The 19778-nt window shown below is 37.9% G+C and overlaps 1 protein-coding gene across 2 annotated transcripts; it reads right to left on the bottom strand.

The window, feature by feature from the left end:
- Positions 1-1848: 1848 nt before the first annotated feature.
- Positions 1849-13527, bottom strand: CDC7 (cell division cycle 7). Of its 2 annotated transcripts, none has more exons than XM_053470250.1 (11): positions 13413-13527; positions 12334-12408; positions 11607-11742; positions 9967-10060; positions 9589-9731; positions 8918-9137; positions 8308-8403; positions 7293-7465; positions 6294-6376; positions 4149-4298; positions 1849-2488 (listed from the first exon to the last, which is right to left on the bottom strand). In XM_053470250.1, exons 1-11 carry the CDS (start codon positions 13432-13434, stop codon positions 2088-2090), a joined length of 1593 nt encoding a protein of 530 aa, XP_053326225.1. In that variant the 5' UTR covers positions 13435-13527; the 3' UTR covers positions 1849-2087. The 2 variants fall into 2 exon arrangements, with proteins under 2 accessions (XP_053326225.1, XP_053326226.1); XM_053470251.1 differs by having other exon boundaries at positions 1920-2488; positions 8308-8399; positions 9049-9137.
- Between the last annotated feature and the right edge of the window lie 6251 nt (positions 13528-19778).

The raw sequence follows: 19778 nt of genomic DNA, 5'->3' as shown, positions 1-19778 counted from the left end.
GAGCTGTCAATTTCTGTTTCTGTATCACTCTATGCAGACCAACAAAAGGCAAAACTGGCAAAATGCATAATTTTCACAGATTATTTAGAACGTCCCACCTTGTGCTTCTCTGCAAGAATATGATTATTAAGACAACACTGCACTTGTTTTTGAGGGATAAAAAACGACATCTGACATTTAGTACTGTATTAGACACTCATTCTTATTTACAAAAAACAAATCTGCACAATCCAGTCTACTCCAGCGCTGCCGAACACCGCTTTGAGGGGTCTGTAAAGACCCCTGTGCATATGTGTCTTCCCATTGATTTCAAGCAGCCAATAAGAGGCAAGAAATGTCAGATGATTAAGGAATAATGGAGGTTTCGCAGGAAGGTTGCAAATTCTGTGTCATGTTAGTTTTTTTTATTTTATTCTTAATTTTCATTTTGGAAAAATTCACATTAAGTACCCACAGACAACTATAATATACACTCACTGGCCACTTTATTAGGTACACCTTGCTAGTTTGTACCCCCTTTTTGCCTTCAGAACCGCCTTCGTTCTTTGTGGCAAAGGGTGCTGGAAACATTCCTCAGAGATTTTGGTCCAAATGGACATGATGGCATCACGCAGTTGCTGCAGATTTGTCAGCTGCACATCCATGATGCGAAGCTCCCGTTCCACCACATCCCAAAGGTGCTCTATTAGATTGAGATCTGGAGACTGTGGAAGCCATTGGAGTACAGTGACCTCATTGTCATGTTCAAGAAGCCAGTTTGAGATCATGTGAGCTTTGTGACATGGTGCATTGCACCACCACCACCAACCATTGATACAAGCAAGAATGAATCTATGCTTTCATGCTGTTTACGCCATCTGAATGTTGCAGCTGGAATAGACTCATCACACCAGGCAACGTTCTTCCAGTCTTCCATTCCATTGAGCCTGTGCGAATTTCCTGTTCTTAGCTGGCAGGAGCGGCACCCGGTGTGGTCTTCTGCTGAGGTAGCCCATCTGCTTCAAGGTTCAACGTGTTGAGCGTTCAGAGATGGTATTGTGCACACCCTGGTTGTATTTCTTCCCCATTCTGTTGCTCGGTTTGAACTTCAGCGAGTTGTCTTGCACACATCTACATGCCTAAATGCACTGAGTTGCTGCCATTTAACTAGCTGATTTGCGTTTTGTGTAAACAAGCAATTGAACAGGTGTATCCAATAAAGTGGCCAGTGAGTGTACACATTCTTCTATAGTAGGGGTGTACTTTTAACAATGCTAAACTCATTAACTAATACACCTGTCCCACCTATTGCTTTAAATGTAACTAACAGACAGGTTGTATACACAAAGTAAATAAGCTTTTAAAACATTTGTGTTTTCAAGTAATTATACCTGCATTATTACCTGCATGTGGTAAGGTTTATATCTATGTCTCATTCTTCCCAGGTTTAAGCTTTTCAGTTCAGTACAACAATAAACTATGTAATTCCGTATCATGGATCTGGGGGTGGTTATGCCCGAGTAACACTGATATTTCCCTGCTATTGCTTCGTGTACCTTAACTTAATTACACAAAAAAAAAATATTACCACACATTACCACAGTGTAAAAGTGTAAAAAATGACAGTATTTTAAATACCCTGGGAGATCAAGTTTTTAAAAATCTATGGTTTAATATGGGGTGGGGGACTTGAATTGGCTGGCTTCAAATAGGACATGGGCGTTGAGTAAAGAAACCAATCTTTGATTGCTTTCTAAGCTCATTTAAACACCAGGCATGTCAGTGGTCCTAAACTGTTTGTTTTTAGAGATACTTAGCATGTGAATGGTTGTTAAGGGGTCAAATGTTTCATTTTAACTGCAGTTCAGTTTAGTGAATCATTTTCTAAATTCTGTCTGAAACCCAGTATCTGACATATGGCAGTGGCTGATATTAAAAAGCAATTTAGAGGGTAACAAATTTTCTTTATGCTCTTTACTTTTGAATATCTCAGAATGTAAAAAGTAACATGTAAAAATAAAATTACAATTAAACATATTTCCTTTATTAAAATAATTTAGAAAAATTTACAATACTTATAATGTACAGGGAGTAAATAAGGTGTACACTCAACTATTCTCAGTGGTGTTAAAAAGTGGATGCAACATTGCTTCTGCAGCTGTAATCCTTGTAGATGGATTCATATCAAGGAGTCTATCTAACAGATGATATGCATCATCTGGGACTCTGTCCCAGCCATTCATATTAGATTGTTCAGTGTCCATCTTCTCAGCTAGAGACTCAAGATCATCCCTACTGCCAGTGGGATCTACCAGAGATTCTGTACATGTGTTGTGTACAAACCAGCCATCCTGACTCTCCATCATTTTAATTTGTAAAGCAGATCGTTTCTTTTGCATTTCAGATTGTTCTGCAGACTCAATGAAGACTGTATTCACAGTTCTCAAGCCGTCACACAAACTTCTTAAATTCTTTGCTGGGAGCTCTTTGCTGCATGTAATAGTCTTACCTAAGAAACAAAAAGAAGAAAAAAACATTTCAAACACAGCACAGAAATTAAAAAAAGACAAGTTCATATGACAACTAATGTTTGATGATGATGATCCCATTAAAGCACTTTGCTACAAGGGGGGGGGGCATTACTACTCCAAATGTATCACTCACTTGAATTTCTAACTTTAATTCAATGATTTTCTATGATGTACTTTTTGAAAGTTAGTGATTGCAAATTAACTATATTAATTTTCATTTTGGAGTGTTTTATCACAAAAAACATGCTGAAATATAAGTTAAGGAGATCACTTACAAAACTGTTGATAGGTCTCTAATGCACCCCCTATACAGGTAGTGTTAAGCACCCTATTAAACCATTAAAATAAAAAAGCCTTCTACCAATAAACACTACGGACACCTAACCATCACACCTTTATGAGCTTGTTGGACATCCTACTCCAAAACTATAGGCACGAACATGAAGTTGGCCCCTTTTGCGACTGTAACAGCTCTTATGAGAAGGTTTCCACACGATTTTGGGAAGTTTGTGAGGGAATTTGTGCCAATTCAGCCAAAAGAGTATTTGCGATTTCAGGCACGGATGTTGGATGAGAATACCTGTCTTGCACTCTGTGTTTAAATTAATCCCAACATTGTTTAATGGGGTTAAGACCAGGGCTCTGTGCATGCTACTTTAGTTCCACACAAACCATGTTTATGGACTCTGTTTTATGCACACGGGCAGCCATGCTGGAACAGGAAACGGCCTTCTTCAAACTTTTGCCTTTTGGAAGTATACGGTTGTCTAAAATGTCTTCCACCAGACAGTATTCTCCTTGCATCCACCAAATCTAGATTTGTCCATCAGATTTCTAGATAGTGAGGCGTGACTCGTCGCTCAAGACAACGCGTTTCAACTGCCGAGTCCAGTGGCGGTGTTCTGTACATCACTCCAGCAGGTGCTCGGCGCTGTGCATAGTGATCTTCAGATTGTGTAGCTGCCCAGGCATGGAAACCCATTTCATGAAGCTCCTGACGCACAGTGTCTGTCCCGATATTGCTCCCAGAGGCAGTGTGGAGCTCTGCAGTGAGCGAGTTTTGTGCTATGCACTTCAGCAGCGCCGCTCTGGATGTGCCTGATCTTCCACCTCACGGCTGAGCTATTACCTGCAGATGCTTCAGCTACACAATAATAATGCTTACGGTGGATTGAGGCAGAAATCTCACGAACTGACTTGTGGCAAAGAAAGCATCCTATGGCAGTGCCATGTTTAAAGCCATTGATCTCTTTAGTAAGACCCATTCTACTGCCAATGTTCGTCTGGAGATATCTGCCTATATGCTTGATTTTATACACCTGCTGACAATGATGTGGCTGAAACACCTTAACTCAATAATTAGGAGAGATGTCCACATATTTCTGGTAATATAGTGTATCCCTAATGTGTTAAGGCTATCGCCAATTTAAAGTTTTTGCTAATTAACCCTATTGTAATCATGTTACAGAATCTATTGCTACACTATAAAAAAAAAAAAAGTAATGTAAAATATACATTCCAACCCAGAAAAAAAAACATTCTTCAAAACATGCCTCCCAAGACATCTACGACTCAGTAAGAGGGCTTCAAGAGAACAGCTAATTTTAAAGTACCAAATAGGGGTCATATTTTACTTACCAAAGGTTTTTGCAGCTTGAATTGTCTCTTTTGAACCTCGAATAGTCATAATTTGCGCCAAAGCATTCATGTCATCTGCTGCATTGAAAAAGTGGTATCTTCCGCTAAGTAAGGAAAGGAAGATGATGCCTGCAGACCACATGTCAATAGCTGGGGAAAAAAAAAATCTGTTTATAGTTGACAATAATAATAAGACACAGAGGATGTTTTTAAATACTTGCATTTAACAGTTCATAAAAATAAAAAAAAATATAAATAAAAGCTATGATCTTATGTAAGTAGCTTGTGGATAAAAGTAGGGTAGATAAGTTACTTTATTTTGCTTTGAGTTGCTTGAAATGTGTGGTTTTATATTATTCTTCAACCTAGCGACTGAACCCCTCATAACCCTCCTAAATCTATACTCTAGAAGGCATAGAATGCTGGGTAAACAGGAAATAAAAGGGCAGCATTTGCCAATAATTTTATTTTATTTTTTGTAGTCTAAGATGGACTTTATATTGGTTCTATGTCCTCGATAGCTGCAACTATTTCCCTATAATTGGTAATTTGAGTAATTTGATAATTTTTTCTGAGCCATCCAAATAGATTTCCTCCTTTTCAGGCAAAGATGGGTCTCAGAATACAGTTATACATCCTTAAATCTGCAGCAAATTATAAGATATTATGCTATGTAAACCAAATTTGATTCACTCTACAGCCCTCACATAGGCACTGGATTTACAAACACACACCTTGGCACTTAAAATTACTGAATGTCACAAAAAAGCCTGCAAAGCTCAGGTATCGACACCCAACAAAACAAATAAAAACAAAGCAAAGAGCTCCGACTTTTCTTTTGCATTTCATTGAACCCCATAAACTGGAATAACCAAGTCAAATCATGCATGCTATCAGATGTATAACATAAACAGCAGCACAAGTCCTGTTCTTCCCCCTTTAATTATTCTTACAAAAAAAAGTATTTTGGAATAAGATGAACAGTCTAAACATTCACATTTCCAAATAGCAAAATGATTTGTTTTATGAATACAAATCTATTCACTGGGGCTTTTTTAATATTTGTAAATATTTCATCCGTTTCCAACTGTTAGCAAGTGGCAATGCACAGCCATGTCCTTGGTATACTTTTGGAAATAGTTCAGGTCTTAACTACGCAGTGGCCACTGAAATTTCCTGGCAGAGTCATTATGTCTCTATAGGTGCTGTATGAGATTAGTTTTGCCTAGAATAGGTTGGGTAAACGTTGAGTCTGAGTACTTGCGTAGTTGTAGAGGCAATAAATATGTCTGAAAAAATCATGTTGTTAACAAGGTTTGCTTATGCAAAAGGCTATAAAAGAAGCTGCAAGCAGTGGAAGTGATAGCTGCTAACAAAATACTTGATCTATGTAGTGGTTTGTAAAAGGCTTTTCAGCACCGGAGTCTATGAATGCCACTTGGTTTAACCTGCCGAGTTTGCACATTAATAAAGAGGTTTGGTAAAACACAGCTTTCGTGGAATTATCCCTCTCCTAGGGTTTAACTTCTCTCTACCAACCCTATTCCACTCTCCACGTAATAAGTGCTATGAACTGTTTAAAAGAAAATGGATGTTCAAAATATTAGTGTATCTTGCCTCACTTGTTATTTACAAGCAACCTAACACTCCAATTAAAGAGTCAGCTAGCTTTTGTTTTTAGTTTGAACTTTGCTTTGTCTAATCTTATAAATTTATGGCAGTCTCGTGCTGTATTTCACTTTGTGTTTAAAACAAAACAAAAAAACATAAAATATATCAATAGTGACAGACTGAACAGTTATCTGGCAACACTATCTACAGTTTCAAGATATTTCAGAAATTACTTCAAACTCTCTAAATGGAAATATCTAAACATGGATAATACATGTGAAAGTACTGTTTTACCCATATAAAAGATGGTAGAACATTCTGTTTTAGGTTAATCTCAGTCAAAAACTACTCACCAACATCATTTAGATTTTATAATTTAAATAAATACTTTTCTTTGATTTGTAATGTGACCTACTTGTGCAATAAAAATCAGTTTTACTTAGGTGGAGGACAACAAAAAGTACAATATATTCAAATGCTACTTTTCCAACCAAAACATATTTACAGTCATTTAGTTTGTTTTATATTAGTTACCGGTAGTTTGGTTGGGACACTTTGTCAAGACTTCGGGAGCTCTGAATCCAGGTGTGCCGGCTCTTGGGGCAACTTGTCTGCTCCTGTTGAAAAAAATAAATTACAAAACATTTTTGTATATTGATATTGACTACAGGAGCTGAATGGTTCGTCCATCAAACTCTATATTGCTAGGTTAAATGTATAGGTTAAATGTTAAATGTATAGAGGTCGAATAATCAGGACTACTCAAAACAAGCTCTTATGACATTCACAACTTGATATAATAATCACTGCTTGTTTTGTTGTTTATATAAAGGCAAAAAAACATCCAGATTTACTAAAAATAGAAATATTCTTCATAACTGTTCATATAGATCATGAAGATTTGTGGCTGCTAACACAGAAAACACATATTAACCAAGTTTGGTGACAAACATAACATACCCCTTTGGCCTAAACCATTTGTAGTCAAGGGTATTGTGTATCTTAAAGACCTGTTTTTGCTATTTTGTCTAGGACTTGACCCACAGGATTAGCGACACTGCAAAAAATAAATACACTTATATTCAGCAACGTTTCCTAGGTAGGTTTTTATGAGGCCAAAAAGGTACAAACTACACTATTTTCTTTGTAATGCTTTTGAAATGCTGGGCATGAAAATAATGGATATTTCATATTTCTAATGAGAGGGGTAAAAGGTGTAAGGGGGCTTGGTTTTCTCTCTTTTTCTACTTTTTTGCAATTCTGGGAGCATCTGCTACACTGATTAATGCTACGGTGCCTGTAAAGGACATAGCGGTCACAAGGAATTTGTCAGCTCAGATACAATCTTATCCCACATGTATCTCTGTCAACATGAACAATGCAGGATGTACTTTTATGTCTTATTTTGACCTTTTTTTTCTCAAGAGCATAAGACTCATCTCATAAGGGAGTCAAATGGGTTAACCAACTGTGTGAAACAGACATCTAATTCCAATACAATTGTTGTAAATGTGCAGTACTCAAAATAGTTACCGTGCAAGGCAAATTGTGCAGACTTGATCCCGTGCATAACAGTCACAGGTCACGCTCGCTGGGCCTGTGCTGGCAGTCTTTCTTGCCACACTGCCACTTGTATTTTTTGTAGGAACCGTCTTTTTTGCCGCCAACTTTCTAGATGAAACATCTATCTTGGGTTGTTTTACTACCTGCAATATACTTTATTAGTATGATCTTTCATTATGTAGTAACAATCTGATTATTTGAATAATAATAATTAAAAAACATAATTGAAGAAATTGTTTAGATTGCAAACAGTCCTTGATTTTGTATTTAGAGGGTAATGAACATTTCCATGAGTCCCCCATAACACAAGACCAATAAAATCTTTAAAAAGCATTCCAGAAAATAAAGCAGCAGAGCCCCTTACAAAATGGGAATTAACCCCTAAATGCCGCGTTCGCAGCATTGAAGGGGTTAAAGCTGCACTGTCGCTCTCATGGAGCGATCAGGCAGCAGGGGGTGTGTTGTGTCAGGTCCCCACACTTGTGTGGGGACCCAATCAACACACAACCCCCTTCCCTGAAGCTGCCTGTGGCAGCTGAAAACACGATTGCTGGTTTTCCTGCAACCGCGTTTTCAGCCTACAGGATCACTCCGTGGGAGTGACCTCAGGCTCGGGGGCGGGCTCGAAGTGCTGTCTGCCCAGACGACAGCAGCAGCGCCCCCGCATTGTAACGCAGGGGCAATTCTTTGTAGATGTAAGAGGCTGAAAAACACCTAGGCGTGGGACAGGGATTTGTCGAGCCCTGCATTAATGATTAAAAAGCAACCTTTTGTGTTTTAACTGTTGATTATTTGGTAGGTGACAAGTACAAACACACTCAACAGGTGTGGTTTGATGTATTGCTAGAGTACAGGGATTCATCAAGAGGGACAGGAGGCCCTGATGATTTAGCTTATTGCCATCAGTACACGTCACCTCTTCAGGCCCTTTTATTCTTTAACACATTAAACTGGTAAGAAAGCCATGCATGTGCATTTTACTTACTTTTAGAGTGGAATTCTCATTTGAAACAGTACTATGGACATTAAAATTTCTCTCTCCAAATACACACCGTTGAGTAGGCCCGCCTAGCAATCCTTCCTAAATAACCAAACCAAAAAAAGTACCATAAGAATTATATCTGTGGCACATTACAAGTAAATTGCATATTTAAAGAGTGAAATAAAAACGAGAACAGCTGCGTGCATCTTTTTAGGCACATTAATCCCTTCCATGTGGGAGAAAGAACACAGTCTAGACACAGCAATAAACATTACAATAAGCATCACAACACAAATACTTTTTGGAACACACAGTGCTATGACAAAACCAGGCAGTCCAACCAAGCCCAACAACCAAGTGAGGGGGAAAAATCCTAATTACTAGGAACATGCAACATTTGTTTCCAGAGTAACAAAAAAGGGTTTGATCTTGCAAGTCAGATAATATATGACACGATTCTGCCAAGTTTGTATGTCTTGTTAACGTAACTGCTAAATTAGTATAATAATCAGAAAAGCCGTATCTGTTAGGGAGGAAGGAATGTAAATGTTATTCCAAAAGCCATGCTGAAGTTATGAAGCTTTGTTAGGAAACAAGTAAAAAGACTCAGAACCTTTCCTCTGTTTCCTTTGTTTATCTGTGTTTCTGAATGTGACCAGTGTCTTTTAACAGACTGTTTTGTTGATGAGGGTTGAACTAGTTCTCTAGGTACTGGTATATTTTGAGGATTACTTTGAGAGCAACTCCCCTGTTTTTTCACTTGAAGAACTTTAAGTTGTTCTATTTTTGTGTCTGGTGTTCCTTGTGCCAATCCAAAATCTACTAAGGCAAACCTAAAAGATATAGAAAAAGAAGAAAGCATAAGAAAAGGAATATAGATTTTGTATTTGCTTGGCAAATGGCATGGATTCCCACAGTACGGGTATGAAAAAAATGAGCAGCTTTGCTCATGTCCATACATTTCATTTAGAAAAGTATTTGCATTTAATTCTAAATGCATTTTAATTCTAAGTGTTAGTATTTAATTAAATAAAACTTCTCACATCTTGCAACATTGAGGCATAAAGCCATCCTAATCTAAGACAAGGACTACGTCTTGAGTCTTAACATCACGGAAAATTGGGAAGGCTACATGGACCGAATGGTTTTACCTCAAGATAAATACTATGCTTCTATATTAAACTGTGACATTTCTTAGTATTTAGTTTATCATTATTATAAGAACAAGTTTGAGCAAAAAATGAATATTGATCTTTTGCAAAGATTTAAAAACAGTAAACTTACTGTTTAAGATGCCTGTTGTATAGGAAGTTACTTGGTTTAACATCTCTGTGGACAATGCCAAATTGGTGAATACGTTTCAGTGCTTTAAAGAGATTATACATATAATCTTTTGCTTCATCAAAACTGAGAGAATGTAAAATATCCTACACCAATAAGAGAGAAAATTAAGTTAAGAAATATATAAAATTAGCATTTGCAGTATTTTTGGAGAAAAACAAACAAAAAAAACACAAATATGGAATTTGGGGCTTGCAAACGTGTCGTTAGAAGCATAAATCATTATTTTCTATGCAGTGAGAGCTGTATTCATGGCCATCAATGATCCAGCAATATGAATCAAATAGAATATAGCGGTTGTCCTGGTGTTGGGAATCTTACCGCAAAGCATTCGTGTTCCAAATAAGGCATAACAATGACCACATGGTCATTATTTCTAAAACAATACTTGACTCCCATAACATTGTCTTCACCACTGAAAAAAAAAAGAAACATATCTGATAAGACAAAAAATAAAGACAGACTTATGCGCGTTAATATATACTATAATAGCACGTTTAAAATGAGTGTGTGAGCAGCACAGGAATAGTTTGCAATGAAGGCAAGAGCCAATCTACAGATAATTATGGCCACAGATAATATAGTTCATCTACTGTAATGATACCAGTTGTGTGACTAACAGCCAAGCAAGTAACTTCCTTCTCTGCCTCAGGTCAATACTTAAATATTTAAATTAGAATTACTCTACATGACCAATTTGTGTGGACACCAGACCATCACACATGTATGGGATCGTTGGGCATCCCATTTCAAAACCATGGGTATTAATATGCAGTTCCGCCCCCCACATATTTTTTGGCTAGAACAGCCTCCACTCTTCCGCGAAGGTTTTCCACAAGTTTTTGTAGCGTGCCCGTGGGAATGCGTGCCCGTGGGAATGCGTGCCCATTCACCCAGTAGAGCATTTGTGCTGTCAGACACTGATGTTGGATGAGAAAGCCTGGCTCAAAAATAAGCATCCCAAAGGTGTTTGATGGGGTTAAGGTCAGGGCTCTGTGCAGGCCACATGGATTCCTTCACACATAACTTGTCAAACCACGTCTTTACAGACCTTGCTTTGTGCACAGGGACATTGTCATGTTGGAACAGGAAAGGGACATCCCCAAACTTATCCCACAGAGTTGGAAGCATACAATTGTCTAAAATGTATTTGTATTCTGTAGCATTAACACTACCCCTCACTGGAAGCAGAGGAACCAAACCCTGAAAAACAGCCCCAGACAATTATCCCTCTTCCATCGCACTATACAGTAGACACTATGCATTTCAGTAGGTAGCTTTCTCCTGGTATCCGCCAAAGTCAGGTACGTCGATCAGACTTTCATAGAGAAGCGCAACTCATCATTTCCACTGCAGGTTGCGATATTTAGCTTGTACGGCAGCTGCTCGGCCATGAAAACCCTGAAGCTCCTGATGCACACGTGTGCTGATCTTGCTTCCAAAGGGCGTTTGGAACGCTATAGTGAGTGACGCTAAAGAGGACAGGCGATTTTTACATGGTACACACTTCAGCAGCCCTGCACTGTAAGTATGCGTAGCCTACTGGTTTATGGCTGAGCTGTTAATCCTAGATGCTTCCACAATTACAGCACTTACAATGGACCAGGCAAATCTAGCTGGGCAGAAATTTCATAAACTGACATGTCTTATGACAGTACCACGTTTAAAGTCACTGAGCTCTTTAGCATGACCCGTTCCACCACCAGTCTGTCTATGGAGATGGCATGCCTGTGGCTTGGTTTTATACACCTGTAAGCCAAGGGTGTAGTTGAAACACCTAAACTCAATAATTAGGGGAGGATGCGCATACATCTGGTCATAAAGTGTATATTATTGATTTTTTTTATCCAACATCAGTCAATATCAAACTAAAAGAAGCTCAACTCCCTCAGTGGCCCTAATCTGTTGGCAGGAGGTTGAGCAATTCACATAGCCTCAATCAATCAGATTTAAATATTTACCCAGCTAGCGTAAGGCATTGTAGCTCAGCTGCAATCCGAGCTGGATGACTTGTTGGGATTAAATGCTTCAAAGCAAACTTCTTGTCTTCTCCTGACTTTAATCTAGCAATGGCCAAGTACACTGAACTAAACGTACCTGTAAATAAAAAAAGGTAAAAATTACACAAATATAGAATGATTAGACAACAAAACATATAATAAATCTTAATACATTGATCCATATTAAGATATTTTGCACATCTTGGTATGTTCATATGAGAATGTTTTGTATTCGGATATGTTGATAAAGGCAGGACAGGAAGGTTTGACAAATTTACGTGAAAGTCTGTTTTCTTTTGTAAACTCAAAACAGGGTAGTGATAGACAATAAATGAGAATGGCATTCAAATTACATTTTTTACAGAAGTTTAATAGCATATAGGATGATAATGAATCGCCTTAAACACCTGGAAACAGAAGATCGTGGAGAAGCATGAACACTAGTTGTGAGTTGTTAAGTGGACCTGTAGTTAACAAATGTTTAGCTGTTATCTATATGTCCTCAGGTACAGATGACACATTGAGAAAAACTTTAGACAAGGCTTTGTGCATGCCAACCCAAACCTACTACATGATGCCCGGGTATCCTAAGCATACGCTTATTACATTTAGACACAGTTATGTCCGAATCTATTTCAAGCTAAAATTTTACATTCCAATTCAGAAATAAAATAAAAATACTGGTTACCCTCTCCAATCTTGCTCATAACGTAGAATATATTACGAAGCTGAGGCACAGCAGCATACAATTTTTCTATCTCCCCTGTAATAAAAAAAACCAAAACACACGGTATCAACTTACAAAATAAATAACGCAGATATCTTTGAAATGTGTGTTTAATAATAAATAAGCAAGAGTTGGAAACACTTAGGAATCTCAGGGCTGTCCACCAGCGATTGTAATGCTATTACATATACACACCAATCAACCATAACATTATGACCACCAGTCTCATATTGTGTAGGTCCCTCTTTTACCACCAAACCAGCCCTGACCCATCGAGGCATGGATTTCCAGGTAAGCGGCGCACCTGGCCAGGTAATGAAAAAGAAAATCTGATTCACCAGGCCACCTTCTTCCATCGCTCCGTGGTCCAATTCTTATGCTCACATGCCCATTGTTGGCGCTTTTGGCAGGGGGCAGCATGGGCACCCTTACTGGTCTGTGGCTACGCAGCTCCATACGCAACAAACTGCGATGCACTGCGTGTTCTGACACCTTTCTATCAGAGCCAGCATTAACTTTTTCAGCAATCTGAGCTACAGCAGCTCTTCTATGCCTTCCTTCGACCACTTTTGATCAGTACTGACCACTGCAGATCGGGTGGAAAGATAGTGGGAACCTATTAATGATGATAATAATGAATACGGCGATCATTCAACTACCTAGAAGAGATTCGGAGGACCAGAGAATTATGCGAGTTGTAGGACAGTTGGGGATGTACAGCTCGGTTACCCCTAAGGGGAAAGGTCACTTTCGCCAGGGTATTAGGATACCGTAAACCGTGCACGCAGTCACTGCCGTAAATCTTTACTCTGTAAAACGACTTCATACTTTACGCGAGAAACGGGATCTGTCTATACTTGGGTTTCTATTTACAGAGTTCTTTAAACCGGCTGCCATTTATTCCTACAACAGCTCGAGCACATTTCATAAACAATGCTTCATCTAGCAACTAAAAAGTAGATTCGAACCACCGCTTGATCATTGAAATAATAAAGCTCACATGAGCTCCTCATACGCCCGCTACCCATTCAATTAACTACCTGAAACGCTCTCGACGCTCATTCTTCCTGTCAGCAAGGAACCTGTCCCTAGCGAGTGGCGCCAAAACCAGCCCAGGGACACACTGACAAACTTACACGACAGAAACGTCCCGCTCTGAGGGAAGGGGCGGGGTATAGCGCCTCATCGCGGCTCTGATTGAATGCTTGTTAACTGACAGACAAACAACCCAATAAGAAACGGAAGCGGGATATTGTTTTTGGAGACGATTGGTCTATCTGCAGGGGAGGGCGTAGAAAACGGAGCCGTATCGGGGCACGGTTGTGTTTGAGGAGAGTTTGTATTTATCACGGACTCTGGCAGGGTCAACGCTTGCTTTACGCCGTTTCTCTAGCTTTGTGTGAGGTAGTTTTCCATAATAACGTTATGTTATAAAAGTTATACTAGTTTGAATGATTTATATGCATTCATGCATTCATGCATGTATTATTGAGTCCTTTTTAAACTGGAGATGTATATGCATATTTTCTGCATGTTTTTTCTATTTTGTATAATTGTACAATGCTCTTTCGACAAATGTAGACGCAATAACGAAGCAGGTAAAAAAAAATCTGTTCCACATGTTTTTATGTTGAAGCTGACCTTGTGTGGCCACCTAAAAAATTTAACAAAATGATTGATTTTACTTATAGGGTCAATATTTATCCTTGGTGAGATAAATGGATGTAGCTGGGATGGTCCAAGAGAAGATTGAGCCTTTAGTAGAAGTTGATAGCTTTTATTGAGCCTCCATAAAAAAGATGTAGAATCTCATTAGCTTTTGAGACCTCAAGAGGTCGTTTTCTTCATATAACAGACCCACACCTTTGCCCCAGATTACCTTTCCGTTTTCTGATGATTAGTTGTCTTGAGGAAAGTGGAAGGGCGAGCCAGAGCTGGGTCAAAGCAGAATGCAGCCAAAAAAATCTATATTTTACTAAATGTTTTCGTGTGTATGTGTCGGAGGAGTACCAATGTCCGTGGACTTTCTTCCCCCGTGGATGTATAAATGTAGTATATTATCCAGCTTTGTGATAAAACAATGAAATGGCTCAGTTCTAGTTACCCAGGCAGACCCCCTGACTAATTAAGGTCTATGGAGGAAAGAGTTTCATTGGACCAAGAGGCTATCATTAATATTGCCATAAAGTGCTCAGTGGTGGGTTTGAGCAGCGAAAGTGAGTGTAAGATATGGAACAACATTAAATAAAACAGAGTTTTCCCAATGCTCAGCTGTATTACTGTGTACAGTTGAACTGTTTTTTATGATATGTTCACCCAGCATTCCTCTTTCCATGAAATCATAAGTTTTTTAAAAGTAGACACCAAGCATTTAACATGCCAATATTTTAACTCTTTCCATGTGAGAATTGTTTGAAGATTGATCGCCTCCTAAGCGCTTCTAAAACGGGCATCTGCCTACATGCATTGTATGGCGGATGTTGACTAACCCCCTCCCCCGATGCTGATCTTGGTGTTGCTGAATGCCTCCACATTACAGCAACACCATTTAAAGTCACGGCAATTGTCATTAACTGTTTTTACGTGACGTGTCTGGACCATCAATTGACGTGAAGGGGTCAAGTATTTTGGATGTGAATAACGTGGATAGAATTGGCAATGCCTAGTTGCAGTGAGTTGGTACAATGTTAGCCAACGCAACATAATTTCGCTGCTCTGGGCTTTGAACATGCGTTATATCTTAAATGGAGGTTCCCATTTAACTTCAGGTTAAAACAAATTCTTTAAACAAAAGAATGTGCTGTAGAATACTAGAATCAACATGAAAACGCCATCATGTACATTAGCAGTCTATCATAAAGCAGTATTTTAATTGCATTATACTTCAAATAAAATGCTAAAACTTAACATTTACCTCATAGCAAATAAAATCGGTACAGTCAAGTGCATGACAGAAAGCAGGTTTTTCATTTTGTCTTTTTTTGTGTATGCTTGTAAAAAAATTCCCATTCCAAATCAAGTTGCCTATGGCAATTTTACTCTGCATGGAACATCTGTTTTAAAATAAAGAGGCTTTTAAATTTAAGGTGACAATGCTAATAGAAATATTTTTTCAGGCAATTGCGCCTTCATATTTCTGGCCTCTTCTGACTCACACACCAAAAACACATTAAATATACAACACCACATTAAATATACAGCACACAGACTCTTAACAGCTCCAAGACAGTTTAATTTTTGATTTCCCCCAAGTCCAACACCTGATCTACCATATGCTTTGATTTTTGTAGCTTCAAAAGATTATATGCCAGTCCCTGAGAACGAATAGTTTGGAATGAGGTGACTGATGATTTGCATTACTGGGTCTTAGTTTATAATGCACTATACAACTAGATACTAAATTATATGCGAGCATAGAAACTACGAATACTTCAACAAAACAGATATACTCACTATAATTAAGTGAATGTTAAGGTTCTTTCCAAAAAAAAAAACCCATAGTTTTCTGCGAACAATAACCCAATAATCCTGTGGTATACTAATTTAGATCATGGTAACTAATATACATGTATTAGAAAATCTCTGCCATTTAGAGCAACCTTCTGAATTATATATCACAGGATTTGTGGAACTACTGTCACTTCCTTAAGGTATGCCTGATATTTTGTAGAAGCAGGAAACATAAAAAGGAAGAGTAATGAGGATGAGATTGGAAAGTGCTCTATATTTAAGCATATGATACCTGCATGGTCCCTTTTAATTTTCAGTTTTCCAAATGCATGGAGGGATTCTACAGAAGGGTACTTTAATATGCATTCTTCAGAAGGACTGTCAGGGAGTCTAAGCTGTGCCTTTAAGAGCTTACGGTTAAAGAGCAATCAATATACTCTAGCAAATATATGGAGTTCCTACGCTCATTTACGAGGGCCCCTCTGTACTATTGTAACTTAACAGAAAGAACCACAAGCTACCTAAATTTATAGGAACATAGAGGATTATTAAAAGTGATTGAAAAGGGGGATACATTTAATATAAGCATAAAACAATTAACTGTCTGAATACTGGGTGGTACTAGAAATAATGCCGTTAGATAATTTGCGATGGGGAACAGTTGAAATTCTTATTGTATTCTGAAAATATTAGGAAATCCTGAGTAAATATGTACTTCAGAAGAGAAACAAGCAGAAATTGGTTTGTTACTGGACTGTGGTGGACATAACATTTTTGGGGTTTTTAGGTGAAATGGGTTGGATTGGGGGGCATTTGTATATTTTAATTGTAAACACAATTTGCAGTTCCAGTTTCTGAATTGGTCATCTTATAAACGGTAAATTGAAAACTCTTTATTACTATTCGTTGAACGTACCACTAGGTGGCCTTCTAATCCAGTGTATTCCTAACTTGGTGAAAGAAGGTAAACATCCATGCAAAGCAGTGAGTATACTACTGAAGGGAACAGTGCAAAGTCCTTTTAAAAAAAAATAAAAAAAAAATAAATCTTTATTTTTACATTTTTTATATGTCAAAAAGAGAGAACAATGTTAGTGTTCTAAATGTACATATCTCCATCTGCTGCCATGCTACCATTTTAGTAATAATAGTAAGAACAATAATAATAATAAAAATTAAAATAATAACAACTGCTTCCAATATACCGTAGAAATGTAGAAAGTACAAGACCACCAATCTCATATGTTTCCTACCAGATCTGTGTGGGTGCATTAATCAACCAGGGGACCCAAACTGTTTGAAAGGCTTTAGTGGTGGAATGGACCACCTCTGTCACCAAGCCTACATGCACATCACCAGACAACAAGCAACGGCCATGAAAGAAGAACCAGTATTTAAACATTAAAGTGCTGGGGAAAAAACTCAGGGACTGGTGTTTCTGCAATGATCCGCACACGTCTTTTTCGCACTGCAAAATCATTTCTTTCACATTGTAAAATATGGAAATGGCTAAAAATGACATATAGAAACGTGGTGCCCTCATATTGTGAAGTCAAGGACATTAAAAAGCATGACCGATACTGAAACTACTAGTTTATAGAAGTTTGAGTGATATCAAGGTGTGTTTACTTCTTTGGGAGTGGGAAAAGATAGGTGGAAACAAAATATACGGTATTTCATGAATACAGTGTGTGTATTAATTGTAAACCCTGCTTAACTTTGTTGAACAATACTAACTACACATATAAACCTAAATAGTGGTGGAAGAAGAGAAATAACCCACAAATAACACATGATTATTATTAGGTTTTATATATATCAAAAAATTGGGGTGATACTAAGTTTAAAGGGACCGTCCAGCGATAATACATATCATAGTGGATTGATCCATTTAAATTTTTGTGATGTCCCCTTTGGGGCTCTGCAGAATCCCCCCATATACATTTGCCCCTTCCTCTGTTATTGATATGCTTATACAACTAACTTTTATGTATCAAAGTAATGATTTATTCCAAATGTATGTTGTCTTAATGACTTTAAGGTGTCATGCCATCTGGAAATTAAACGTGTGACAACTTTCTGTAAATTTCAGTTACTTAAAATTTCTGTTGAACTAATAACTGGCATATGATGTGAACGTGATAACAGTGAACACAACAGCCTCCTATTGTGAGCGAGTTTCTGAATGTGTCAAAAAACTTGGAAGAGAGAGATTTTCTGTGAAAGAAAATGACGCATGGTGTGTAGTGAAATTGAAAAAGTATAAAACTTGCCTGAAAACTTGTTTCAAAATTATAATAATGCTTATTTTTTCATGATTGTATTATGCTTAATTAAATGTTGCTTGGTGACATAGTTTGTTGCTCGTTAAAGCTTAATGCTGGAAGCCTTTTTCTCACTGGTTCCCCCTCAATCTGTAATATCTGCAGGCTCTAAGTGAGCCTTCTGTTGATTTCAATTGGAATATCCTGTTCATAAACACTTGATGTGTAGTAAGAGACGGATCCAAATTCAGTATGCAATAAAAGCTAGCAAGTATCCCTTTCAAATCACATCTGGATTTTATTTACATTGTATAAGAATCTGTAGCATTAAAACCATAATATCATATGGACTAAACACATGTGTGTCGAATCACATTGTAGGTATGCATTCTGAAATGGTACCAAGCCTCGGGTTCAGGCAATACAATTTTGGGAGTCAAAAATACCAGGATGTTGAAATTTGTCCACCTGTAATTTAACAGTAATAGGTTTTAGGTGTCACAGAATTCATGCATTACCGACACCTTTCACTTAAACAGAATAAACAAAATGAAGACATTAGGTTGTATGTATTTATATAATATATATGTGTCTAAACATGTATTTTTATGTTTCTGTGGGTTATTAAAGTAATTAAAACAAAGTTAAAAACTATACATATGGGCTCTTCGTGGCTGGGGCAAAAGGTAAAGACTGGGGTATAAAACTATTTAGTTACAATACTGGGCTCTTTTTGTTAAAAGCGAGGGTTTGTTAAAGTGTATGAACCTGTATACAAAGTGTATAATGGGATAGACTGGTTGTTATTCACTACTTGGACAACTATATTTGTACTGTCGGCATTTAGCTTTTCACATATATACGAAGGACGTTCAAAAGGTTTCCGCACTTTTATGTTTTCATTGGAAACGGTGAAGGCGGGAGGAGTAGTAATTGGTCGTGTCTTATCTTGTCATGTGACTAGTTTTGTATGGCAAGCCGGCTGCCCTTGCAGTTTAGTATAAGAGTTTTCACCCTGGGGTGAAGATGGCTGTAAAACTTATAAATTGCACTATAGAGGAACAGTGTTCTGTCATACGTCTTTTGTGGGCAGAAGGTGTGCCGGGAGCACAGATTCATCTTTGCGTGTTTGCTCAGTTTAGCTATAAAGTTCTCTCTCGTAGAGTTGTCTATGAGTGGAGTTAAAAGTTGGAAAATGGCCGTACTTGTGTGAAGTATACAGAGCGCTCCAGAAGTCCAGCTACAGCCACAACCACAAGGAATGAAGAAAGAACCCTGGAACTGATTCACAAAAACGACGGTTGAAGAGGTTGCAGGAAAACTGAGTGTGAGTGTTGGGTCTACCCTGATTCAAGTGGGCACCTAAGCAGCTGACAGAGGAGCAAGCGCTTAGACTTTGTAAAGTTGATGTTGACCGTCTTCTGGGAAAATGTTGGTATGACGTTGGGAAAATTGCATCGCAAAAGGAAGGTGATGTAGGAAAATGATGTCATTTGTTTTTTTGGAAACTTTTTGAATGTCCCTCGTATAATACAAAAATAAAATAAAACCTTTATAACCAACATAATGAACACAGGGCTGCTACATAAAGTATGTGATGCGAATCACAGTTTAGAAAAGTGAGTCCAACTGAACTAATCACTATGAAGTACGAATGCAAACACGCATAGAACATGCTTAAGCGTTAATATC

The sequence above is a fragment of the Spea bombifrons genome, chromosome 6 (genome assembly GCF_027358695.1).
Source record: "Spea bombifrons isolate aSpeBom1 chromosome 6, aSpeBom1.2.pri, whole genome shotgun sequence".
NCBI classification, from domain to species: Eukaryota; Metazoa; Chordata; class Amphibia; order Anura; family Pelobatidae; genus Spea; species Spea bombifrons.
The sequence above is the reverse complement of the archived record's forward strand: the minus strand, read 5'-3'. Positions and strand labels throughout refer to the sequence as shown.

Bases quoted from the DNA above. Each gene is read 5' to 3' on its own strand.
- CDC7 (XM_053470250.1), bottom strand. From the start codon at position 13,434: ATGAGCGTCGAGAGCGTTTCAG. The intron at 9,138-9,588 runs GTAAGTTTACTG...TATATCTTTTAG, and splicing joins TACAACAGGCATCTTAAACA to GTTTGCCTTAGTAGATTTTG. The intron at 4,299-6,293 runs GTAACTAATATA...TTTTTTCCCCAG, and splicing joins GTGTCCCAACCAAACTACCG to CTATTGACATGTGGTCTGCA.